This window comes from Terrapene carolina, unplaced genomic scaffold (assembly GCF_002925995.2).
Source record: "Terrapene carolina triunguis isolate 2854851 unplaced genomic scaffold, T_m_triunguis-2.0 Scaffold42, whole genome shotgun sequence".
NCBI lineage: Eukaryota > Metazoa > Chordata > Testudines > Emydidae > Terrapene > Terrapene triunguis.
In genome coordinates, this window is record NW_020664393.1 from 31,972,634 (window position 1) to 32,000,430 (window position 27,797).

The following is a 27,797-nucleotide window of genomic DNA, read 5'->3' on the forward strand; positions in this document are numbered from 1 at the left end:
GGATTTGTAAAGAACAAATCGTGTCAAACCAATCTGATAGCTTTCTTTGATAGGATAACGAGTCTTGTGGATAGGGGAGAAGCTGTGGATGTGGTATACCTAGACTTTAGTAAGGCATTTGCAACCTTGTCCTTTGGAGTACAGTGCAGTCGGTACTGTATTTCAGCAGGGCTAAACTGCAGAGGGACGGCTGTTGAGTGCACTGCGTACTGGCAGTCCGCAGGGCTGGACTGCAATGGGGCAGGCATGGAATGCAGCAGGTACAGACTGGAGCCGGGAGGTTGATAAGAGTGTGTTGGTGGTGTCTGGGAGGCACATGGGAAAGAGTTTTGCGACAGCGGCTGCAGGGGAGGGCAGGCATGGAGCTGCTCGGTTTGCAGTGCTAGTAGTGCCTGAAGCGTGTCTGCTTGGCGCTCCATAATGTTTAAGAGCTGCCCCGTGGCTGTGTTCTGGTGTGTCACATTCTCCTTTTGGTCCCTCTTCTCACTGTCCCACCACTCCTTCAATTCTTGTTTTTCGTCCGCGGAGTGCATGATAACATCACGCAGAAAGTCCTCTTTAGTTCTTCGCAGCTGCTTTCTAATTCTGCGCAGCCATTCAGCTGACAATGAAGAGGGAGGCTGGGCTCCCAATGTCATATCTGTGAAGCCAAAATGCAACATTTTACAGAAGCAGTATTGTTTGCAACACACAGATCACTGATTCAGTGATTTAAAACACAGCCACTATTCGCATACCTGTCACTAACTGGCTGACCCCAGGCAAGCACACATGAGCCACAAGACCCCCAAAATGGTGAGTGACTGCAGGGGCAGGGGAAATCAGTGTTCCAGGACCATACTGTACACTGGGCATGTGGCTCTTGGGGAGAGCCAGCACTGTAGGGGGGGCCTTATAATCATTACTGTCCCCATATTTTTCACAGGCTGTGTTCATTATGGAAGATATCTTGCTGCTGAGGGTGAGGAGGGAATCAATGGAGGGTCTTCTCCAAGACTGCAGCTTTCTCCCTGGCCCTTATGCAGCTTGCCTGTGTGCAGCAACGATCCCCCCCGCCCCCCAGTGACGGGAGAGGGAAAGTTACCCTTAATAGAGCAAGAAACAAAGCAGCTCTGCCAAAGAGCCTAAGGCAGCAGATTGCCCAGTACCTCCATGAGAGTTTCATGGAGATCTCGGAGGCAGATTCCCGTGACATGAGGGAGTCAAACACCACCCTGTTCCGCTGTTCAGACTAGGCATGTAGTGGTACGCACATCATACAGACACAAGCCTGCTTTATGCAACCCTCCTGTCCCCAACAACTCGCTTCAGCGATTCCCGAAATCAAAGCCACTTACCAGGGTCCTCCTCTCTTGTTTGCGCTTCGCCAAGCTCTGACAGCTGACACTGGCTAGCCTCCTCCGGGGTAGAGAAGAGCTCCTGGCAGCATGCATCTCTAACCTCTGAGTCATCCTCTGCCTCTAGGTCTCCCTCCCCCTCCACATCCTCGTGCAAGATTTCCTCCTCCTGGCTCGGTCCACTCTTGACTGGCACGCGAGCCACCGAAGTATCCACAGTAGTCTTCGCAGTGGAGATGGGGTCGCCACCAAGTATCGCATCCAGCTCTTTGTAGAACCAGCAGCTCGTGGGTGCAGCACTAGAGTGGTGGTTTACCTCCCGCACCTTGTGGTAGGCATTCCGCAGCTCCTTCACTTTGACCCTGCATTGCAGTGTGTCCCAGTCATGGCCCCTTTCTGTCATGCATGATGAAATCTGTCTGTAGGTATCATAATTCCGACAGCTGGAGCGCAGCTAGGACTGGACAGCCTCCTCTTTCCAAATGTTGATGAGGTCCAGCAGCTCGACATTGCTCCAAGCAGGGGATTGCCTGGTGTGTGGAGCAGGCATGGTCACCTTGAAAGATGTGCCGAGACCACTGCATGTGTCACCAAGCAAACAGGAAGGGGACTTTCAAAATTCCCAAGGAATTTAAGGGGTGCGGCTCACTGCTGGTCACCCGAGGGCAGGGCAGTTCAAACTGATGACCAGAGAGACGAGAACAGGCATTGTGGGACACCTCCTGGAGGCCAATCACAGCGCTATAATCGCTGTAGCCCTGGCTCAGAAAACTGTATGCCTCTCACTGGGGTGGGGGGTTTTTTTTGGTTTTTTTTTTTTTTTTTACAGCCCGGTGACTGCGCAGTTTCTGTGCACTAAGTAGCTTGGCAGTGTGTACGCCTCGGGCGTTACACTGCAGAAAGCTGCTTTACTGCGCAGAAACTTGCCCGTGTAGACAAGACCTAAGATATGGCCTTTCCTATACATGCATACAGATGAAACTCTTGTCTAGGCTTTTATCATCTTGTGTCTCGATTGCTGCAACATCTTTTTCTCTGGCCTTGAGAAATGCAATATCGCCCTGCTAATATCCATTCAGAAAGTTGTTGTAAAGATCATTTTCCTAGCCCCTCATTTTGACCACATCACTCCTCCATTTGTATCCTTTCACTGGCTGCTGCTTCTCTATTATATCAAACATAAGCTATTTCTCCTCACTTTCAAGGCTCTTTATGGCCTATCTCCACCCTACCTATCACCTCTCATTTGCTATCGAGATGTCAACTCCCACCTCTGACTGACCCATCAAGACAGTCACCATGGCCCACTTATGAAATTTTCAAACTAGTTCCTTTCATGCCTTCTTCCATGCTGACATTCACCCTTAACGCTCCGCATAAACATCTCCAAAACTAAAAATAAATATCCTCCTTCATACTCTCCGTTGCTGTGAGGCCTATAAAAAACTTGATAATTCTTACACTACTGGTGCACTGAGAACATGGCCTATCACTAGGGCCCTATCAAATTCATGGTCCATTTTGGTCAATTTCACAGTTTTAGGATTTTAAAAATTGTAAATTTCATGATTTCAGATATTTAAATCTGAAATTTCACAGTTTTGTAACTGAGGTCCTGACCCAAAAGGGGACTATGGGCGGGTCGCAAGGTTATTGTATGGGGGTCATGGTATTGCCACCCTTACTTCTGCGCTGCTGCTGCTGGCGGTGCTGCCTTCAGAGCTGGGTGACCAGAGAGCAGTGGCTGCTGGCCAGGAGCCCAGCTCTGGAAGCAGCGCCACTGCCATCAGAAGTGCAGAAGTAAGGCTGGCCTGGTGGTGTATTGCCACCCCTTACTTCTGTGCTGCTGCCTTCATAGCTGGGTCCTCAGCCAGCAGCCACCACTCTCTGGCTGTCCAGATCTGAAGGCAGCCACACAAAGTAAGGGTGGATGGTATGGTGTTGCCACCTTTATTTCTGCGCTGCTGCTGGTGGGGTGCTGCCTTCAGAGCTGGGCGCCTGGCCAACAACTGCCACTCTCTGGCCACCCAATACCATGATACCCCCTACAATAACCTTGCAAACCCCCCGTATCTCCCTTTTGGCTTGGGACCCCCAGTTTGAGAAACTCTGGTGAAATCTTTAAAGTATAGGGTAAAAGTACACAAAAGACCAGATTCCACAGAGAAGACCAGATTTCATGGTCCGTGATGTGTTTTTTATGGCCATGAATTTGGTAGGGCCCTACCTATCATGCTGACCAATATTGTTTCCTTGTTCTTCCCGTCTGTCTATATTCTTCTGGTATCTTTTGTCTTACACTCAGATTGTGAACTCTTTAGGGCAAAGACAGTCTTTCTGTTGTGTTTTAACAATGCCTAGCATAATGCAGTCCTGGTCCATGACTGGGGGCTACAATAACACAGATGATAAATAATGAAATAATGTAGAATTTTTTATATTTTCCATTCAAACGGATTTGTCTCTTTTCTTAAAAGGGCAATGTTTTTAACTGAAAAAGTAGGAACATGTATAAAAACCTGCTCACTTTGACTCTAAAATGGTCCAATTTTCCAGTGGGAGGGCGGGGGGGGGGGGGGGGGGGGGGGGGGGGGAAAAGAGGGGTGTCAAATTTAGGATCTTTTAAAAATTGGATCACTTAAAAATTCAAAAGAAGATATGAAAACTTCCACGTTGGAAGCGTACACATAATGAGTTGAATTTTCAGGTGCTTTCAAAATAGATACAAATATGTACTGCTACATATTTAAGGTTAGCAGCATTTTTCCAATGTTACAACTGTTACACTTGTAAATTATCAGTACGATGGGAATCCAGATTCCTAACCCCAAATTTTGGTTTCTTGCACTTCAGGGTTATAAAACTGCAGTGTAGATGTTCAGGCTTGGGCTGGCGCCTGGGCTCTGGGACCCTCTGTGGTCTGGAACTCTCCCAAAATCTATTCAGCTATATGTATAAAAGGGACCTTCCAGGGTCCTCATACAAGTCCACTCAGTCCTACTTCTTGTCCAGCCAATTGCTAAGACAAACAAGTTAGTTTACATTTATGGGAGATAATGCTGCCCGCTTCGTATTTACAATGTTGCCTGAAATTGAGAACAGGCACTCGCATGGTACTGTGGTAACCAGTGTTGCAAGGTATTTACATACCAGATATGCTAAACATTCACATGCCCCTTCCTGCTTTGACTTGTAGGCTCTAACGTTTTACACGGTTTTGTTTTTGAGTGCAGTTATGTAAAAACAAATTCTACATTTGTAAGTTGCACTTTTACGATAAAGAGATTGCACAATAGCACTTGTATGAGGTGTTGAAAAATACCATTTCTTCTGTTTATCTTTTTTACAGTGCAAATATTTGTAATAAAAAAATAAGTGAACATTCTGCATGTTGTATTCTGTGTTGTAATTGAAATCAATATATTTGAAAATGTAGAAAAACATACAAAAATATTTATAATAAATTAATTTAAATTGGTATTCTATTGTCTGACAGTACAATTAAAACTGCAATTAATTGTGAATATTTTTTTAATCCAGGTAATTTGTTTTGCGTTGTTTTTATTTTTTTTTATTTAATGTAATGCATTAACTATGATTAATTGACAGCACTAACAACAACAAAAAAGTATTGCTCTTTACAAGACTTACATAGTTAAAGGAAAATTTAACAGTATATTGTGATATGGAAATAGTATAAACAAACTTATTTACTCAAAAACGTATCAAAAGGTCAATTTATACTTTTAAACGTATTAAGGACACCATCCCCAAACAAACAGAACCTTCATTCCTCCACTAAAACCTGTAACTTCAGGAGGAAAGTAACAGGCAGTGCACATCATGGAAGCTTTCCAGTATTATTCCTGCCCCTCAGTGTTAATACTACTATAATATTTTCATTTCCATTTATTTTTAAATATATTTATAAATGACTCGTATTATAGTGGAGAATATAAATGTCATTAATTTCAATCCCTTCAAGCCACACGTTTATCCATAGAGGTGAATAAACTGTATTGTCTACGGTCTGAGACAAATGTACTGGATACCTGGTTTTCTTTCATTACTGCTTTTCCGCTAAAAATTTTACTTTGAAGTGTTTCCTATCATCATCCCATTTTAGGGAAAGAAGATTAGCTCCTCATAGAGCAGCAATGGGGTTTGGGCTCCCTAAACCAACAGGTATCTTGAGATCTATGCAGCTCCTGGGATACCTGTGGATGGAGGCCTGATGCCTCTGCACAGATCCATTGGCAACTCCATTCACTAAGCAGCATGGCTCTTTCAGGAGTTGTACCCCCAACTGGTCTCTGCTAGCAGCTGCTTTCTGCCCCCTTCTCTGGGGTGGTTTTTACTGGAGCTGTCAAAGCTAATAGGCTGAACCATTATCTCAAGCGTGGAGCATAACACAGCCAAAAAACACAAACTTTCCCAGTTATAACCTATTTCTTTCTGGTAATGGCTTTAATGAAGTTTTGGGGGAAAATTGCTGGCTAGTTTTGTCTCTCCTACCCTGTGGGGGTTCCACTAAGATTGGTTTCTTTCTATTCACATTAACAGCAGAGAGGAATATAGCCACATATTTGCTTGAAAAAGTGCAAAAGGTGGCTAATGACTACCACACTATTTAGACTTTGCATACAATATATGTCAAAATAGAGAACACAACAAATGACAAATGGAATCACTTAACTTAAAGAATTCCTTCCCTTTTTTCCTACCAATTTTTAAAATATTTGATGTATAGTTGATGGTAAGGTGCAAAATAAAATTTTAAAACAACTCAAATAATTTAGAATGTCATCTTGATTACAACACAAGATTTGTATTTTGATACAAGGGAATCAAAATACTGATATGGCAAGCTAAGAGTTTATAACAAGCCTTTCTGAGTATCATGACTAGAATCTCAAAAAGCAGTAAGCAGCATAGGTCTTGTTAGGGTGACCATCACTGGATGACAGTGAAACAGCTTACTTTAATAAACTGTATTTCCATTTTAAATTCATCACTTCTCTGGAGGATGCATCAGTAACTAAGGGTGAAGTATTAGACATGGCAGTTTCCATTGCAATGAGGGTACACTCAAGGCAAAACTTTCATGCTCAGTCAGAAAAGGTAATGAACAACATAACATCCATTTACTTTTCAAATTGTCTTTCCTAGCTGTGGTCCCAAAATTGATATTTATTAGCTATTAGAGTTAAAGATGATCCATCTGCTGTTCCTTCTCTTTTTGCATTTATGCTAGTACAACAGATAACATTTGACTGCTGCCTGCCACATTTTACAGCAGCAGATGCTGCTGCTCTCAGAGGAGTAGGTCTTATTTTAACCCTTAAACAGGATCAGAAGGCAGTACTGTACATTTAACAAAGTGTATTTGGCAGGGGGAGGGGCACCAGTATGTGTTACATTTCTCATGCATTTTAAATGGAAAATTTACTGATTTTTAAAAAAAATATTGGAATTTTCTGGTCAAGAAAAATAGATATATTTAAGAAAACTGCACCTTTTAGGATTTTTAATTTTTTGATGCAGAATTCCCTAAGGAGTAAAGCTGCTTGCATACTTGTATCTCCAAAGATGGGCTAGAAAGTAATAAAAAGAGAGGGGGAGAGGGGGAAGCCACCTAGAAAATTTATATGAAGGATCATTAAAACCCTGTGACTATGCAGGCAGAAATGACAGACAGAAATGGGGGCTTATCAGATATGCAGGGTTGGATGTTAGGATGCAGCGTTAGTCCCACATTCACTTGGGAGATAATGTAATGTGTGATTGAAATTCTTAGGTACAAGAAAGTCTGTGAAGTATTCATAGGAAAAAAACAGGTTTCTTGCTCTCCCAAAGCAAGGAAGAATTCCCCAAAGACACAAGAGCCTGGAAGTCTGTATGAGTGACATACTTGAGAGCTGCCTGGACACGTGACCCTGAACTGACGTGCTGAAAGACAATTTTACTATATACTCATGCTTGCCTAGTAACATTTAGGGCTCTACTAGTTTGACTATTTTCTCTCACAGGAATCCAGCCAAAAATGGAAATTTACAATTTGTTGCCGGTGACGCTATGTCTGTGTTAATATTGTCTAGTAAATATCCATGCCTGTTTCCATGATTTGTAACTTTCAGTTCTATTTCATAATACTAATTAAGCACTGTAAACAAGGTACTTTTTTTTAGGATAGCATTGTTCTCAGGTGGTTTCAGTATTATGTTTTACCACCAACAATGACAGACCAAGTTCACCTACCCTTCTGGCTGAAATGATGGCAACAAGGAAGGCAACCTAGAAGACGTAGCTAGCAGTTTGAAGGATGGCTTAATGACTATGGAGAGCAATAAATTAAGAACCCAGCGACGGGCCTATTTCTGTACTGGCAAAAAAGTTTTGATCAGACTCTTCAAAAACCTGAGTGTAACTGATTGGGTAAAAACCAAGTAACCATCCATTGGAGGGTGAAACACAGTAATTGTCGCCAGATAAACATTTAGCAAGCTAAGGGAAAGACCTGTCATCTTTTGGGTAAGAAGACAGTCCAAAAAGTGGAAATAGCCACCATCTCTGGAAATCCGTAATACTGCAGGACCCTGACAGAGAAATGTCTCCATTTGACTACATTTTCTGGTGGAGACATTCCTGCTATTGTTAAGGATGACTTGTATGGCTTCAGAGCAAGAGTGCTCTAGGCGTGACGTCCATCCAAATAGCAAGCCATGCAATGAAAAGCATCTGGGGTGGGATGTTTGACCCCGCCACCTTTCTAGGTCAAGAGATCCAGAAAGGTTTGAATGCTTATAAGTGGACGGGATGACATTTGTAGCAGGCTTTGAAATCAAAACTGGGCCATGTAGGCGCAATGAGGATGACTTGTGCTCTGTCTAGTCAAATTTTCTGTAGAACTTGAGATATTAGTGGGATGGGAGGGAAGGCATAACTGAAATTATCTGTCTAAGTCAGGAGGAGAGCATTGCCCTAGAGTGATGACTTTTGGCTCCCCAGTAGTAGTATATTTTGCACATCCTCAGGTCACAATTGGAGGTTCCCTACTGAGTGAAGATGCTGTTTACTACTGAATCATGCAACTACCACAGCATTGGTGGTAAAATGCTGGCTGAGGTTGTCTGCCAGTGATTTCCATAAATTGACCGCTTCCATACAGAGGAGGACAGAGCGTGCTTGTCCTGCTTGTTTATAAGGAAGACAGTAGTTGTGTTGTCCAACATTATCAGAATGTGCTGGGATTGCATGACTGGTAGAAATGCTTTGCAGCTTTGTGTATTTCTCTGTTCCAAAAGAGTGACGTGCAGTGTGGGCTCCCCAGCCTATCAGGAAGACATCTATAATTATTGTTTTGTCAGGTGTCGGGGATACACAGGGAACTTCCATGCATACATGTCCAGGGTCTCTCCACCATGCCAGAGGGGCCCTCACCTTGGAAGGAACTGTCATTATGGTAATCATGCTGTGTGTACTCAGCGTATATTCTGTTTGGAGCCAAGCTTGCAGGCAACAAAGCTGCAGTCTGGCAAACGGTGTTACATAAGTACATGGTGCCATATGGCACAGGAGGGCAAGGCACATCTGAATTTATGTTCAAGAGTTGAATGTAAGCGGGTTTTTAAGAATGCCCATGGAGTGAAATCCATCCTTGGGGAGGTAGTTCCTCACCTTGAATCCAGTGTCGCTCCTATAAATTCTGTGGTTTGTGTCCGAATCAAGGTAGATGTTCCCATGTTTACACAGATTCCTAGGGATGCTAAAAGGAGGAACAGCAACAAAGCTGATGCTAAAACATCCAGGCAAGAACGGCCAGTTAGAAGCTAATCATTAAAGTGCAGGAAGACGGTGAAGCTGTCTTACCTGACTTGAGTTGCTACTGAGAACACTTTTATGAAGAGTCTCAGAGCTGTAGTGAGCCCAAATGGAAGTACACCGTACTGGCAGTGGTGGAGGCTCACCACAAATGTGAGGCATCATCTGTGAGAGGAGTGAATATCCACATGAAAGTATGCATCTTCAGGGTGAGAACCGTGAACCACATGCCTTTTTCTAGAGATGGTATTATCAATGCTGATGTGCAGTTTCAGTTTTCAAATAAGAACATTCACTTGATGCAGTAGTAGTCAGATAGCTGTTACAGTCAGTAACAGGCCTATACCTAATCTGGCTAGAAAACTGGATGAGGTTTGTCAGGAACAATTAAAATACATGTACACAAATGCAAGGAGTATGGGCAATAAAATGGAATAAGCTAGAACTACTGGTGCAGGTGGTGAAACAGGATATTATGGAGATTACAGAAACATGGTGGAATAGAATTCATGACTGGAATATAGGTAATGTTTAAGAGAGAGGGAAAGAAGGTAAAGATAGTGGGGTAGCGTTGTACATCAATGATGTGGTAAACTGTAAAAAAAAGTGATAAGGACAAAAGAGAATCTGTTTGTGTCAAAATCACTTAGGGGAAGGACTGTAAAAAAAGATTTGACTGGGATAGTGTTAGGAGTCTGCTGTAGGCTCCGTAGGGTGAGACTCTGCTATGCACAGAGATCTCTAATATTACAGAGATAAACACTACTGGGAATTGTGTCATAATGGGAGACTTTACCAGCCCAAATATAGATTGGAGAATAAATGATACTAATACTGGTGGGACTCAGTCCTGGATGCGACAGACTACAGTTTTCTTCATCAAATTATCACTGAACAAGAGGTGATGCAATTTAAAACTTGGTTTTGATAAGTAGTGAGGACACCATAGAAGAGCTGGTCACAGGAAATAACCTTAGATCACGTGGTTGTGAACTGACTCAGTTTAAATTAATTGGAAAGATAATCAAAACCAGGTCATTAACTATGTTTTTTGATTCAAAGGGGCAGACCTTGGGAAATTAAGGGAACCAGTTAAAAGAAGTCAACTTGACTGAAGAGCGCAAGGACTTAAATGTGGAAGAGGCTTGGAATTTCTTTAAATCAGCGATACAAAAATTATCTGCAATCTGCCTCCCAAGCAAGGGGAAAAAACTTGTAGGGAAAGACCCAGATCCAGACCCAGCTCAATGAATAACCACCTCAAAAAGGTTATTGGGAGTAAGCAGAGAGCCTATAGATAAAGCTACATTTATGTCATGGAGGTCACCTTCATGACATTCTCTGCTGCAGCCCCAAGGGCTGCAGGACTCTGGAGCTGACAGCCATGGTGCCCTGGCAGGGTTCCTGCGACGACAACAACAAGCAACAGGGGGCCCCCTCAGGGTCTGTCCAGCAACAGGGGACAGACTCCTGAGGGGGCCTCCTCAGGGTTCCAGCAATGGGCGGCAGCCTCAAACAAGGGGAGGGGGACGCCTCGGTTGAGCGACTGGAGGTGTCCCATTTTCTCTTTGGGAAATATGGTTACTCTAAAGACTAACAGATTTATTTGGGCATAAGCTTTCGTGGGTAAAAAACCTCACTTCTTCAGCTGCAGCATCTGAAGAAGTGAGGTTTTTTACCCACGAAAGCTTATGCCCAAATAAATCTGTTAGTCTTTAAGGTGCCACTGGACTCCTTGTTGTTTTGTGGATACAGACTAACATGGCTACCTCCTGATAATGGTCACTCTGCAGCTCCCAGTCGCCACGGGCGGAGGGGGAACCCCACAGCTCCCAGCCATCACAGTGGCAGGGGAAACCATGGAGCCACAACAGCAAAAGTCACAAACAGGTCACGGCTTCCGTGAATTTTTGTTGATTGCCCGTGACCTGTCCATGATTTTTACTAAAAATAACCATTACAAAATCTTAGTCTTACCTATAGGCAATGGAAAAAGGGACCGATTAGCAAAGAAAGCTACATTGTGGAGGTTGGAAAATGTAGGAATAAAGCAAGAATTTCTAAAAGTCAAGCTGAATTAGGTCTTGCCATGGAAATTAAAATATACAACAGATTTAGTTATACAAATAGAAGGAGAATAAAGAAGGGTGCAGTTGGGCCACTATGGGGAGAAGATTGAAGATCATTTAGTTATGCCCCCAAAACTAAATAGTTTGCTTTGGTTTTCAGTAAGGATGATAATATGGAACATGGGCATGAAGGCTGATCAAAACACCATACAGAAATGGAAATCACAGGGTGGAAGAAAAACTCAAAAAGCTTCATGTGCTCAAATCGGGTGGCCAGATAATTTCTTTCAGTATTTTGGGATGGAACTCGCATACAATACGGCTAGTTCAGAAGCAAGAAATTTCAATAAATCTATCTAGTCATAGTACTGTATGACTGGAGAATAGCTAATGTTGTACTATATTTAAGAAAGGGAAATGTGACCTGAGCAATTACAGACCTGCTAGTCTAACCTCAGTAGTATTCAAGACTTCGAAATAAATTGTGAAGAATATAATAATTAAATTATCTATAAGGTGGATAGAAAGCTGGCTAGACTGTCGGGCTCAATGGGTAGTGATCAACGGCTCGATGTCTAGTTGGCAGCCGGTATCAAGCGGAGTGCCCCAGGGGTTGGTCCTGGAGCCAGTTTTGTTCAACATCTTTATTAATGATCTGGATGACGGGATGAATTGCAAAAGTTTGCAGATGACACTAAGCTGGGGGGAGAGGTAGATACACTGGAGGATAGGGATAGGGTCCAGAGTGACCTAAACAAATTGGAGGATTGGGCCAAAAGAAATCTGATGAGGTTCAACAAGGACAAGTGCAGAGTCCTGCACTTAGGAAGGAAGAATCCCATGCACCGCTACAGGCTGGGCACCAACTGGCTAAGCAGCAGTTCTGCAGAAAAGGACCTGGGGATTACAGTGAACGAGAAGCTGGATATGAGTCAGCAGTGTGCCCTGTTGCCAAAAAGGCCAACAGCATATTGGGCTGTATTAGTAGGAGCATTGCCAGCAGATCAAGGGAAGTGATTATTCCCGTCTATTCGGTACTGGTGAGGCCACACCTGGAGTATTGCGTCCAGTTTTGGTCCCCCCCACTACAGAAGGGATATGGACAAACTGGAGAGAGTCCAGCGGAGGGCAACGAAAATTATTAGGGGGCTGGGGCACATGACTTATGAGGAGAGGCTGAGGGAACTGGGGTTATTTAGTCTGCAGAAGAGAAGAATGAGGGGGGATTTTATAGCAGCCTTTAACTACCTGAAGAGGGGCTCCAAAGAGGATGGAGCTAGGTTGTTCTCAGTGGTGGCAGATGACAGAACAAGCAGCAATGGTCAAGTTGCAGTGTGGGAGGTCTAGGTTGGATATTAGGAAACATTATTGCACTAAGAGGGTGGTGAAGCACTGAAATGGGTTACCTAGGGAGGTGGTGGAATCTCCATCCTTAGAGGTTTTTAAGACTCAGCTTGAAAAAGCCCTGGCTGGGATGATTTAATTGGTGTTGGTCCTACTTTGAGCAGGGGATTGGACTAGATGACCTCCTGAGGTCACTTCCAACCCTAATATTCTATGAAATTAATGGAGGCAAATGGAAAAGTGGATGTAATGGAACAAGGGTTTACCAATGATAGATCATGCCAGACTAACCTGATTTCCTTCTTTGAGAAAATAACTGATTTTTTTAGGTACGGAAAATGCAGTAGATCTATTGTACCTGGACTTCAGTAAAGTATTTGACACAGCTCCACATGGGAAATGAGTTAGAGAAGATGGGGATTAGTACAAAAATTGTAAGGTGGGTAAGGAACTGGTTTAATTGGAGAAGGTAACCGATTGTGCTTAAAGGTGAATTATCGGACTGGAGGGAGGTTGCTAGTGGAGTTCCTCAAATATCAGTCTTGGGACCAATCTTATTCAATATTTTTATTAACGACCTTGGCATAAAAAGTAGGAGCGTGCTAATGAAATTCGCTGTTGATACAAAGTTGGGAAGCACTGTCAATATACAGGAGGAATAGAATATTATACAGGAAGATTCGGATGACCTTGAAGACTGGAGTAACAGACGTGATGAAATTCAATAGTACAAAATCTAAGGTCATGCACTTAGGGTCTAATAATAAGAGCTTCTGGTACAAGTTGGGGTCTCATCAGTTAGAAGCAACAGAGGAGGGGGGAGACGTGGACGCATGTGATGCAGCTGCGAAAAAGGCAAATGCAGTCTTGGCACGTGTCAGGCAAGGTATCTCCAGTAGAAATAGAGATGTATTAATGCTATTGTAAAAAGCACTGTTCAGTCAGGATCACTTCCACCTAAGCTATAGCTAAGTTTTCAGTTCTGTGATCAATTCCTCTTTGTCAAGATGAGGTCTAATATAGAATGCTGCCATGTTAGATGCAAACAGAAAATAGCAAGTCTTGACATTTTTTTTTTTTTAAAGGTAAGTGTAATTTTCAAATGTGTCATTACACACTGGGTCAATAAAGTAATCACAATGCTATCTAAAAACTTCCTCAGATGCGGTTATCCCTCTAAGCCCATCACTTTCTTCATTCCCTTTTGGTGACAAATGCTGGTCTTAAATTTTAACTAGCAAAAGTAACGTAAACTCGGGAACTGGATTCTCCCGCTCTTTAGCAAGGAGAAGGAATAAAACGTTGTGAGTCACAAATAAAGGTGTTGCTAAAAACCACCCCTCAGCAGAAATTTCCTTAAGGGATGCTCCTTTGTTCCTCCTATACCTAAGAGGATATATTGCTCACCTCAAATCTACCTCCTCCGCCCTGAAGAGACAGCTCAGTCCAGAACATCATACACTTCTCCCAATTTAACTGTTTATATATAATAAAGTTATATCCCCTGTATTTGCAGAATAAGTGACTTAGACCCACCCCCCAACAAGCTTTAATTTACTGTTTTTACTTAAGCAATAAAATGATGGCTGTATAAAACTCTAGCGAAGGGTGCCAAGTGAGAGAGAATGGCTTTCTGAAACAGCAGAGCAAAACTTAAGAAAAAATCCTTAAATAACTACTGTATATATTTACCTTTAATATTTTAATTATATGCAAATAATTCAACTGATCGTCATTTTTTTCTAAATAGATTTTACAGGGTTTTTTTTTTTTCTTTCTTTCTAGAAAAAATGTGTAGGCCTTACATCAGGCTGTTTTAGAGTCCCAATTTGTGTCCAGAATGATATATTACGACTTTTCCTTTCAGCTCATGCCTGAAAAGGCATAATAGGTATGACAATCTCAGAAGCACATACTGATCACATTTTAGCTGTTGATTAGTTTGCTGGTCTGGTTTCGACTCACAAAAAGCAATGAAATTCACAATTAATTTTTACTCCCGTCACAGTTAATACCATATGAGCCACAATGGCTGGCAGTAAATGACATCAGAAAGATTAAGTTCTGAGCCTCTTTTCAAGGAGGACTAGTTTTCCAGCAACTTTGAATTGTCTCGTTTTTGTAGGTTCACATCAAATCCATAACCTTCTTTTAATATTGTGTGTGTTAAATAAGGTTTGATGGCCTGTTATAGTAGACAAGTTTGATTATATAGAACTAGCATTAAAAATACTCTACCTGAATTACAGTAGTTAATGGTACATTTTATATCCCATAGAAAATACCATTAAATTTAAGATGTTAGTGTGAATTCTAAGTCACATCCAAATAAACCAGCTAGCCTGAATAGGAAACATTAGGCAATAAAAGAGATATTGACAGCTTCACTGCAATACTTTTCACAGCTCTAATCTGACAAAAGTATGAAAAGATTGTCTTCTGTTTTCCACATGCTATAGCATTAAAGGCATAAAGTTATACATACTAAGAAATAACTAAAGAATTCTCCTTAGTATCTTTTTCCGCTTCCACTATTAACCTCCCATGCACCCACCCAAAGCAAAAACAGATTTACAATAATACCAGAAAGATCAGACATGGCTTTTCAAATATGGTGTGTTTCGCAATTTTCTGGTGGAGGGGGAGGAGAAAAGAGTATGAAGAACATGACAATATCTGTAGATAAGAAATATTTATCCTATGCAATGTATAAGTTGAAGCTAGTTCAAGACAAGTACATGGTCATCTGACAGCCGGGGGGGGGGAGGGGGGGAGAAGAGAAGCATATTCGATTAAAATGAACAATTCCCATTGTTGTCATGAGACACTACAAAATAGTAAAGATACTGAGATTACATGAAAATATGAGGGTTGGCTGCATTCAACAGAAACTGCTTACTATTATTTTGTACTAGCATATTATAAAGATATATATACTAACAGGAATACAATAAAGCAACCATAGCATTTTGCTTCTTAAATATTTTTGTACTTTAAATGCTGAAATGTCACAGCCCACAACTCTGAAGATCACTGATAGAGAAAGGGGCGGTGGGGCGCTAAGGAGCTCATTACAGATGGAACTCAGCAGTTTTAATCATATAATTTTCAGGTTCAACTAAAATGTCTGCTGGCATATGGAAGATAAAGCCATTATATTCATTTCAGTAAAAGTCCTGTTGCAGTCATTTTTATAAAAGTAACAGAGAATTTCATTATTACTTACCGAGTCCTAAAAGATCAATAGTAGGTTCTGGTGGTTTTTTCGGACTTGCTTTAGGCTCTAATTGCTGATCCTCTTTCTTCTGAGGCTTTAGAAAGAAAAATATTCACAGTCATAACTAAGTTTTAAGATATATGGTACAAGGCTTCTTTAATACGAATAAGGATTTTAAGATTTCTTGAATACATCACAAATAAAATTTGTTTTCTAGACTAACTTTGCATATTGAAGTCTGATTATAGATTCTGTTTTCTAATGAGAATGAAGTACATGTGGAGGAGAGATGGAAGGAAAAAGAAAACTGAAATATACCCTATTCTTTCACCAGTTTTACGAAAATTCTAAATACAATATAAACTACAGGATTATTTACTGGGTTTAGGACAAGTCTAATATTTAAAAACCGCAGTGAATAAGTATAATATTAAAAAACTGTAACTGTTAATCATTTACTGTTAGGAATCACTGTTACTGAGTAAAATAATGACTCACTCATTTTGCACAAGTTATTTATTGACTAATTTTATTAGACCAAATTAATTATATAGTTTTCCCAGTGTGGAAAAAAACACCAGGTTTGTGAGCTTTTAAAAAGTTGAAAAGAAGAAAAATTGGGAAGTGGGGGAGGTTATGAGACTAGTAAAGAAGCACGTTTGACGTCCCTATAGGAAGAGGATATTATTAAACGGCAGACTTTTCAGCTGCTAGCGAGTACAGAGGTGGCCTTTGGGTCTGCAAAAAACCCATGCTCATAGGCACACTTAATTTAGTAGATTTAGAAACAAAGAATCCTAGCTTTTTCTTCCCCCCCGCTTAAAAAAATGAGACTTTTTGTCTTTTTCTTGCAGAGACCCTTGAAGATGTAAACTGATATAAACTGAGCATGAGGTTTGACAGTTTGTCACATTCTAAAGATTACAGGTTGCTTACATTTCCCTCCCCTAACAATTACTCAGGGTTCACTATTGGAATGTATAAAGACCTGGACCGTGAGTCCCTCAGTTTCTGGAAGAATCACAAGTTACTGGTAGTTTGCAGCAGCTGGATATAGTGACACACAGGATGTCATTAACGCCACTGCAAATTCTTCTAATACATATTTAGGATAGTATTTTTTTCCTATATTCATCCCAACAGTGTATATAGTTGAATCTGCTTTTCTGTTGCCCAGTCAGTGTTACCAATAGGAAGGAGAGGCTGCTCAATAGCACAGCTGGCAGAGTGGTCTAATTTCAGACAAGGCATAGGGTGAGAACAAGGGTATCCTGCATTTTAATCCTGGCTTTAACAAACTCCCTCTGTGGCTTTGGTCTGAGCTTTTCCACATGAGGGCTTTCCTAGATTAGGAAATTTGCAGAAGTGTAACATGTACTAATACAAATGTCCTTAATCTAGACAATCCTTTATGTTCCCTATGTACAAAAAGGAGATGAACAGGAATCATAGAATATTAGGGTTGGCAGAGACCTCAGGAGGTCATCTAGTCCAAGCCCCTGCTCAAAGCAGGACCAACACCAATTAAATGATCCCAGCCAAGGCTTTGTCAAGCCGGGCCTTAAAAACCTCTAAGGATGGAGATTCTACCACATCTCTAGGTAACCCATTCTAGTGCTTCACCACCCTCCTAGGACAAGGATTGCAACAAAGAGTTAGCGTTTGTGAAGTGTTTTAGATTGGATAAAACTCACCATTGTGTTCTAACAACCCTCCAGTGGCTGGGGGGTCCTGCAGACTACAAATTCCCAGTTTATTTAGACAAGTTATCCCTTGAGAAAGTATGTATAGAAATGCTTACATTGAGTACAGACCCCAGACTGTGGGCTGTAGTTAGAGGAGACCTAAAGATCTCCACCCCACTAAAGAATAGCGTTCATATCAGACCAACATTTGTAAAATAGGTCATAAACTTAAATATAAACCTAATTTTATTTGCAGTTGTATTTATAAAAATTTAGTTAGTATTGAATTAAAAGAAAGATCATAACCTAAATTAATATTGAAAAGTAAAATTATGAACAGCAAGGATTCAAATAAAAATCTAATGACAGAAGAAAAAGAGCTTCCACAACTGAGTATATTTTCATTCAATGAAATATAAATTAGAGCTAGGAATATTAATCACAATTAACCTTAACGTTTCAGGAAAGGTGCATAAATTATTACAAAAAATTATAAACACCTGGATTTTTTTCAACTGCTGTAAGGAACACTATGATCTGTGTCATGGGTCACTGCAGCTGAGAGAAGAAATGCACTTGATATGTTGCTTGTCTTATAACCTTGATTTTTTTTTAAAAAGCAAGGACTACTTTTCTCAACATATACCAACTGTTTTGAAAATAAAGCTACATTAAAATTGCACTAAATGTGCAAAATTTTCATTGCCTCAAATTAGGCTGATTATCAGGGATCTGAAAACAGCATTCTGAAATGCATTAATGCATGACAGGGCTAGTCTCAAATGCAAGCCTACCATGTGTTCATCAAAACCAAAGCACTGTCTTGCATTCATTAGTAAGAACTAGACAGATGGAATTTAAATAATATTCCCCTTTGCTTAGAAACATATTGATTGTTACAGAAAATTAATCTCATTACTTTAAAAATACAGTAAGAATATTTTTGAGTAGATTTTTTGTTTTGTTTGGTCAAATGTTGTAATTATAGGACTGTGTTTGCTTTATTAGATCTTTTGTTATACATATAAACTGGCCAGAAAAGGAACTGGCAGTAAAAAGAGTTTACAAGAAAAACCAGCACAAATGATAAACCCTAAATCAGGAATTTATGTGTTTTCAATTTCTCTTGGGAATACTGTACTACATGATCAAACTTTCCCACTAATTAAAAAAAAAAATCAGTGGCATTTTACCGAGGAATAGAGTTAACGTTTATATGTATATGTACTGTTGTGAACTTATGCTTTTTTGTTTTGTTTTGCAAGACGCAATATTTGGTATTTTACTTAAATTGCCAATTCCAGGAGACATTTGATTATGTAAGAATCTTAACTTTCATTTACAAATTAATTTCTAGTTCTCATGGTTGCAGAGAAAAGCTCAAAAATGTAACCCAAGTACACAACCATGCCCAAATTTATTATTTTTAAATCTCATGATTTTTGAATATTTGTGGTTCGCGATATTGTGTGTGCTTTTTCTCACACTCTATTACAAGCAATAAATCCCTGCTCTTCATGCACTACATTAAATCTCTTAAAAATTGTTTCAAACAAATTTTGGCAGTGCTCTTTTCCTTAAATAACATTTTTCACTAAATGAACAAAAATGTTGATTGATCATTTAGTGAAAAAATATTTACAAGTTTGTGGGAAAAGCTGACAAAGAATCTTAAACATTAAAGGTAAAGAAGTATTTGCAGAAAACACTGAACAGTTAATGCTGAAATGTCCTGCAGCTTTTGAAGGATTTATACATTTTTCAAAATGAAGAAGATAAACCCTTTTAAATATCAAACAACACAAAGGAAAATAATTTGATGAAAATGAGATTTTATAGGAACAAAGGAAAGCACATCCATTAGGTCTTTTCTACTTAAGAAATTTGTTGTTTTACAAGCATTCTAAGGGATTGGAACTTTTTTGAACGCTTCACATATATGGAGATATACCTATCTCATAGAGCTGGAAGGGACCCCGAAAGGTTGAGTCCAGCCCCCTGCCTTCACTAGCAGGACCAAGTACTAATTTTGGCCCCATATACCTAAGTGGGCCCCTTAAAGATTGAACTCGCAACCCTGGGTTTAGCAGGCCAATGCTCAAACCAGTGAGCTATCATCCACAAGTAGGAATGATGCAACTGGTTTACATGCATTCAATTTGGAGTAGAATATACTTAGCTCTACCAACAAATTTGGTCTAAGCAATTTCAGCCTGTACTCGTTCAGTGTCACAGCATGGATGCAAACCAGCTGAAACAGTTCAATTTATCTTTCCACTTATGTCCACAGTGAACTAGTGGCCTACCAAAATCTCTCAGAATCTGCTATTTCTAGGCATTGTGACAGGCACTGTGGTTTTATAGATTTTTTTTTTTAAAATAGATTTTGTGAAAGATTTTTCCCTAGAAAAGGTTTGGAAGATGCAACCAATGAACGTTAGACAAATTGACTTCAGTGGATCTGTACCAATTTACACCAGTTGAAAAGGACCATAGAAATTTCTCACATTTAAGTGTGGGGTTTTGTTTGGTTGTATAAATCAGGTAAAATGCTTAAACTTCAATTAGTTGTATCTTCCAAACAAGCAGAAGTTATCTTACTGAAATTATATATTTTGCAGTAATTCCACAACAAGGTGCAATCAGGAAATCCTTTGGTACAGAGTTTACTCTGTTCCTGCTGCCTTAGGGACACGACATCCAACTTTTCCCAGGACTACCAGGAAGCTATTGGGACTGGAGGTAAGGAGTAGAAGTAAGGTCGGGCTCCCAAGTGAGGTTAGATAAGAATTCATAATTCAGACTGGCTCTTCTATTACCTTTCTTGACATTTTCTGAAGAACTGTGAAAGAGAATACAGGAACTGGGGACAATTTCAAAGAATAGAGAAGGCATACTTTCCCAATGCTCATCTGCATGGGAAATTTGTGAAGATTTCTGATTCTGTGGCTGTGTGGACTGGCAAAAAGATATAGATCTGGAGTTCCTAACAGCTGATAGCTATTTCTGTCCAAGCGTGCAGACTTTTGAGCTATATCTTTTGTTCCACAGACCTTTTACTCTGTACAGTGCATCAGCTACTACCAAAATATCCTATTCAAGTCAATCTAAATAAATTTTGCAAGTAACATTTCAGGAGGCACTATCGAATGCTTTACGAAAATCCAAATGTATTAGCTTTACTGCATACTTCTCATGTGCTAATTCTGAATTACTACTAACAGACAGTTGGCAGCCTGGTAAGATTTATTCTATGGAAACCTATGCTGTTTACTGCTCACTGTTTCATTATCCTCCAAATGTGAGAGTGGATCACGTTACTTCTGAATATCAGTACTACATTTGCTTTTCTAAAATTTTTTGTTACTTTCCCACTTTACCAAGTGGTTGGAGAAATCCAGTACATTATATTTATACAAATATACACTCGTTGTACAGTTAGTATATTAATCAAATCACTTAATACTCTATCTTGAAATTTGTTTTGAAAAATTCCAGTATCTTTTTATATCAGGGTTGGAAGGGACCTCAGGAGATCATCTAGTCCAACCCCCTGCTCAAAGCAGGACCAATCCCCAGACAGATTTTTGCCCCAGATCCCTAAATGGCCCCCTCAAGAATTGAACTCACAACCCTGGGTTTAGCAGGCCAATGCCCAAACCACTGAGCTATCCCTCCCCCCAGTTTAGTATTGTCTGCAAACTTTGCCACCTCATTGTTCACCCCTTTCTCCAGCTCATTTATGAATAAGCCGAACAGGATTGGTCCTAGGATTGACCCTTGGGGAACATCACTAGTTACCCCTCTCCATCCTGAAAATTTACCATTTATTCCTACCCTTTGTTCCCTGTCTTTTAACCAGTTCTCAATCCATGAAAGGATCTTCTCTCTGATCCCATGACAACTTAATTTACGTAAGAGCCTTTGGTGAGGGACCTTGTCAAAGGCTTTCTGGAAATCTAAGTACACTATGTCCACTGCATCCCCCTTGTCCACATGTTTGTTGACCCCTTCAAGAACTCTAATAGATTAGTAAGACATGATTTCCCTTTACAGAAACTATGTTGAGTTTTGCCCAACAAGTTATGTTCTTCTAGGTGCCTGACAATTGTATTCTTTACTATTGTTTCAACTAATTTGCCCGGTACTGACGTTAGACTTACCAGTCTGTAATTGCCGGGATCACCTCTAGAGCCATTTTAAAATATTGGCGTTACATTAGCTATCTTCCAGTCATTTGGTACAGAAGCCGATTTAAAGGACAGGTTACAAACCATAGTTAATAATTCTGCAATTTCATTTTTGAGTTCTTTCAGAACTTTTGGGTGAATGCCATCTGGTCCCGGTGACTTGTTACTGTAAAGTTTATCAATTAATTCCAAAACCTCCTCTAGTGACACTTCAATCTGTGACAATTCCTCAGATTTGTCACCTACAAAGGACGGCTCAGGTTTGGGAATCTCCCTAACATCCTCAGCCGCAAAGACTGAAGCAAAGAATTCATTTAGTTTCTCTGCACTGACTTTATCATCTTTAAGTGCTCCTTTTGTATCTCGATCGTCCAGGGGCCCCACTGGTTTTTTAGCAGGCTTAGGGTTTTGAGTTTTTAGCTAGCTGTTCTTCAAACTCCTTTTTGGCATTTCTTATTACATTTTTACACTTAATTTGGCAGTGTTTATGCTCCTTTCTATTTACCTCACTAGGATCGGACTTCCACTTTTTAAAAGATGCCTTTTTATCTCTCACTGCTTCTTTTACATGGTTGTTATGCCACGGTGGCTCTTTTTTAGTTCTTTTACTGTGTTTTTTTAATTTGGGGTATACATTCAAGTTGGGCCTCTATTATGGTGTCTTTGAAAAGTGTCCATGCAGCTTGCAGGGATTTCACTATAGTCACTGTACCTTTAAATTTCTGTTTAACTAACCTCCTCATTTTTGCATAGTTCCCCTTTCTGAAATTAAATGCCACAGTGTTGGCTGTTGAGGTGTTCTTCCCACCATAGAAATCAGTGTCCCACTGATTGTCCCCACTCCACCAGGTTTCCGTGATGCCTATTATATCAATATCCTCCTTTAACGTGAGGCACTCTAGTTCACTCATTATTTAGACTTCTAGCATTTGTGTACAAGCACTTTAAAAACTTGTCACTGTTTATTTGTCTGCCCTTTTCTGATGTGTCAGATTCTTTTTTATGTGAACGTTTCTTGTCTGATCTGGCCCATACTTTATCCTCTTCCATCCTCTCCTCCTGACTAGAACCTAGAGAATCTCTATCAATAGACTCTCCTCTAAGAGAAGTCTCTGTCCGATCCACGTCCTCCGCTGCAGCAATCGGCTTTCACCCATCTCTTAGTTTAAAAACTGCTCTGCAACCTTTTTAATGTTAAGTGCCAGCAGTCTGGATCCACTTTGGTTTAGGTGGAGCCCATCCGTCCTGTATAGGCTCCCCCATCCCAAAAGTTTCCCCAGTCCCCTCCTCTCTACACCATTGTCTCATCCACGCATTGAGACTCTGAAGCTCTGCCTGCCTACCTGGCCCTGCGCGTGGAACTGGAAGCATTTCTGAGAATGCTACCATAGATGTCCTGGATTTCAGTCTCTTTCCTAGCAGCCAAAATTTGGCCTCCAGGACATCTCTCCTACCTTTCCCTATGTTATTGGTACCTACATGTACCACGACCACTGGCTCCACCCCAGCACTACACGTAAGTCTATCTAGATGCCTCGAGATATCCGCAACCTTCGCACCAGGCAGGAGCTCCTTGCAACGAATGTACACATACGTCACCAGCAAACAGGGCAGGTAATCATACATCCTGCACTCGGCGCAATAAACTGGATAGCCCCCAATCTGCTGCTGTGCTTCTGCCTGCATTCTCTCCTACAGCTACCTAGGTTAATGAAAGATTTGATTATAGTTTAGGTTAAAGGTTTAAAGAATGGCAAGTGTACCTCGCCCGCTGCACTACAATGCTTTTTGATTTCTAACATTATTAGTCTGGTTAATAACCATTGTGGCAAATATTAAGGATTTTCTAGGTCTTGACTTAGGGTTACCATCCGTCCATATTTCCCCGGACATGTCCGGCTTTTGTGTCTCTAAATAGACGTCCGGGAGGAATTGGTAACAAGGTTAAAATGTCCGGGTTTTTTTTCCTCCCTCGCCTCCCTCCCTCCCTTCCATGCAGAGTGCAGCTGCTGATTGGGCGGCTGGGCCAACTGACCCACTCCCATTGGCCTCCAGCAGCCAGAGCCCTCCCCTGCTCCCCCCTCCCTCTGTCTGCAGCCCTGTGTAACACACAAACCGACCCACCGGGCAGCATGTTTTGCAAACACATGGAGCCAGAATGGTAATCAGGGGTGGGGGGCAGTCAGGGAGCGGGGGAGTGTTGGATGGGTCCCCGGCCTCCACCTGCCAGCCCCCCTCCTTGCGTCCCGTCCCCCCGTGGACCCTCCCGCCTGCCTCTCCCTTGTCTGCTGCCCCCAGGTCCTAGTGTCCCCCATCTACTAATGGGAAGACAGGCTGCCCTTACCCTGCCCTTCCACCCTAGCCCTGAGCCTCTCCAACGCCCCAAACCCCTCAGCCCCAGCCCTCATCTCCCACACCCTAATCCTCTGATCCATCCCTGAGCCCCCTCCTGCATCATGAACACCTCATCCTCAGACCCACAGCCCTCACCCCTGCATCCCCTCCTATCCCCAAACCCCCTCCCCACACCCCCCTCCTGCCCTCAAACTCCCTCCCAAAGCCTGCACCCCCTCCCTTTGCACCGCCTCCCACCCCCAAACTCCATCCCAGAGCCTGCACCCCTCACCCCCTCCTGCACACCCACCCCCTGCCCCAGCCTGGAGCCTGCACCCAACACCCAAACTCTATCCCAGAACCTGCACCCTAATCCCCAGCCCAGGACCTGCACCCCAGACCTCCTCCCCGCACCCAACCCCCCTCCCAGAGCCTTAGGCAGGTGTGTGGGGGGGGGTGGGTTCTGGGCAACACCAAAATTTCTACAACCCTGCCACCCATGCGAGTGGATAAGGGTCGGGGCAGTCAGGGAACAAGAAGCAGGGGGGGTTAGGGTTCTGAGGGGGGCAGTCAGGGGGTGGGAAGTGGGAGGGAGTGGATGGGGGCGGGGCTAGGGCGGAGCTCCCCCCGTGTCCTCTTTTTTGATTGTGGAAATATGGTAACCCTACTTGACTGGTGCTAGATTGTGAACATACTCTGTGAGAGTTCCTCAAGGAAACACCCAGAGCTGGAAGCAGTAGTCACAAACTTTAGCAGTAGTCTTTATTGAGGTAGTAAAATGAGCCTAATGTAGTCTCCTCCTTCCAAAAGCTGGACATAAGTTTGAAATACAGTATTTTCAGATCAAGTATATGCATCTGGAAGAAGTTTTAGCAGTTATCACAACTGAAAGGCTTGCTTGCATTTGGGCTCAATCAGCCTTTCAGAAAAGGGATACAGGGCTATTTTGGTGGGCAGGAATTCTGCTTTTGGATATAAAATACCAAGCAGAGTAATTGCCAGTATTATGAATAATAATTGTAATATCTTTCAGGTTTTTTAGTACTATATTGACTGCAGTATTTTCTATATTTGTCATATGCATACTGTTAATAATGGCAGTTTTGAACATAGGCCACAAGCACAGAGAAATAAATCTCTACGCAAACTCACATCTGCAACTAGCACCTAGGTGTTTTGTCAACTCAAAATGACAATATTTGGAAACAAATCCATATCCCCTCAAATTTTGTCCTCAATTTCTTGCTTTAATCTGTGTCAATAACTTCATTGTCCATCCTCTCTCTTATTTCATTCCCACTAATTCAGATCATCTCTAAATCCTGCCAGTTCTTCTCTCTGAAATCCAGTCTTCTTTCTCTAGTTCTCCTGCTCTTATCATCACTTCTTAATTTAAACTGTACACTGCTTAGACACCAGTGGTACAATAAAAATATGGTGACACAACACTGATGTACTTCAATACATAAGAGTTGTGCATACAGCACCAAAAGAAGTACATGTTTCCTCTTTGAAGTACTTAATACATAAAATTACATTTATATTTCTTATCTGGACCCATTTGTAAATTTTATAAAATACTTTTTAATACAAATCAAGTTCTCACTTTTGTGTATTTACCATTAAAACTTTTGTGACAAATCCTTTAACAAAATGAAAAGATATTATATAAATAAATAAATACACACACCCACCCACACACCCACCTACTACATTAACTGAAAAATAGTAATGATATAATGGATGCCAACTATGCTAAATTTTCACTTGGTCACAGTAAAATTGGTTGTTTTGGATTTACCAGATGCACATTCGTGTTCCTGCGTATTCGGCAGCAAGTACAATGCTATCAACCTTTATGCAGCCAGTCATTCAGCTTATAAGTTTTGTCCTAATAAACCAGAAGACATAAAATTCATGTCCTAACAAATTTAGAAAGCAGTCAGCTGTGAGTGGATAAAAATTAGACTATAGACCTACTTAGATAAAATAATTTTATAAAATGTAGTTCATGCTGAGCAGATGTCTCATTCAAATTATTAAAGTCTTCATTAGTGGGAGCTTTACCAGCCAATCTGCTTGTAATTCATAAAACTACTCAAGATAATTTAATCAAAAATAATTTACATTCCAACTCCTGCATTTTTGTTCCATTTCCCTGTCATTTTAAATATATGATAGCATAGCTGAAAGCCCAACACTTTTCAGTCTATCAATTTTGGTAAGGAAATTAAATAACCAAGTTCAATATATACTGTTCAAAATACAGTTCCACATTATAACTGAACTAGGCAAATAATCCAATTCTACATTAATAAGATCATACGAATACCATTCTAAAACATTTAAGCACAAACTCATGGAGAATGGATGGAAAAATTTCCATTATCTTAATTATAAAAACAAAACAATTTATACATCTTTAATTGCAACACTAATTCACACTTGGCGTTGCAGCTAACAAGGGATGTTAAGAGTAACAAGAAAGGTTTCTACAGGTATGTTAGCAACAAGAAGGTGGTCAGGGAAAGTGTGGGCCACTTATTGAATGGGGGAGGCAGAGGATGTGGAAAAAGCTAATGTACTCAATGCTTTTTTTGCCTCTATCTTCACGAACACGGTCAGCTCCCAGACTACTGCACTGGGCAGCACAGTATGGGGAGGAGGTAACCAGCCCTCTGTGGAGAAAGAAGTGGTTCAGGACTATTTAGAAAAGCTGGATGAGCACAAGTCCATGGGGCCGGATGCACTGCATCCGAGGGTGCTAAAGGAGTTGGCGGATGTGATTGCAGAGCCATTGGCCATCATCTTTGAAAACTCATGGCGATCGGGCAAGGTCCCGGATGACTAGTAAAAGGATAATGTAGTGCCCATCTTTAAAAAAGGGAAGGAGGATGATCCAGGGAACTACAGGCCAGTCAGCCTCACCTCAGTCCCTGGAAAAACCATGGAGCAGGTCCTCAAGGAATCAATTCTGAAGCACTTCGAGGACAGAATCAGGAACAGTCAGCATGGATTCACCAAGGGCAAGTCATGCCTGACTAACCTAATTGCCTTCTATGATGAGATAACTGGCTCTGTGGATGAAGTGAAAGCAGTGGACGTGTTATTCCTTGACTTTAGCAAAGCTTTTCATACTGTCTCCCACAGTATTCTTGCCAGCAAGTTAAAGAAGTATGGTCTGGGTGAATGGACTATAGGGTGGATAGAAACCTGGCTTGATGGTCGGGCTCAACAGGTAGTGATCAGTGGCTCCATGTCTAGTTGGCAGCCGGTATCAAGTGGCGTGCCCCAAGGGTTGGTCCTGGGGCCGGTTTTGTTCAATATCTTCATTAATAATCTGGAGGATGGCGTGGACTGCACCCTCAGCAAGTCTGCAGATGACACTAACCTGGGAAGAGCGGTAGATACGCTGGAGGGTAGGGATAGGATACAGAGGGACCAAGACAAAATAGAGGATTGGGCCAAAAGAAATTTGATGAGGTTCAACAAAGACAAGTGCAGAGTCCTGCACTTAGGACAGAAGAATCCCTTGCACTGTTACAGACTAGGGACCGAGTGGCTAGGCAGCAGTTCTGCAGAAAAGGACCGAAGGGTTACAGTGGACGAGAAGCTGGACATGAGTCAACAGTGTGCCCTTGTTGCCATGAAGGCTAACGGCATTTTGGGCTGTATAAGTAGGGGCATTGCCAGCAGATCGAGGGACGTGATCATTCCCCTCTATTCGGCATTGGTGAGGCCTCATCTGGAGTAGTGTGTCCAGTTTTGGGCCCCACATTACAAGAAGGATGTGGAAAAAT

General features: G+C 41.4%; 1 protein-coding gene across 2 annotated transcripts in view; it reads right to left on the bottom strand.

Moving 5' to 3' along the window:
• The window catches only part of SMAP1 (small ArfGAP 1), a 230,453-nt gene that overhangs the window by 43,857 nt on the left and 158,799 nt on the right, over positions 1 to 27,797 (bottom strand). For both annotated transcript variants that reach the window (XM_024193778.3, XM_024193768.3), the window contains exon 7: positions 15,798 to 15,882. In XM_024193778.3, coding sequence (XP_024049546.1) covers positions 15,798 to 15,882 — 85 coding nt within the window. The remainder of the gene's footprint in view (positions 1 to 15,797; positions 15,883 to 27,797) is intronic.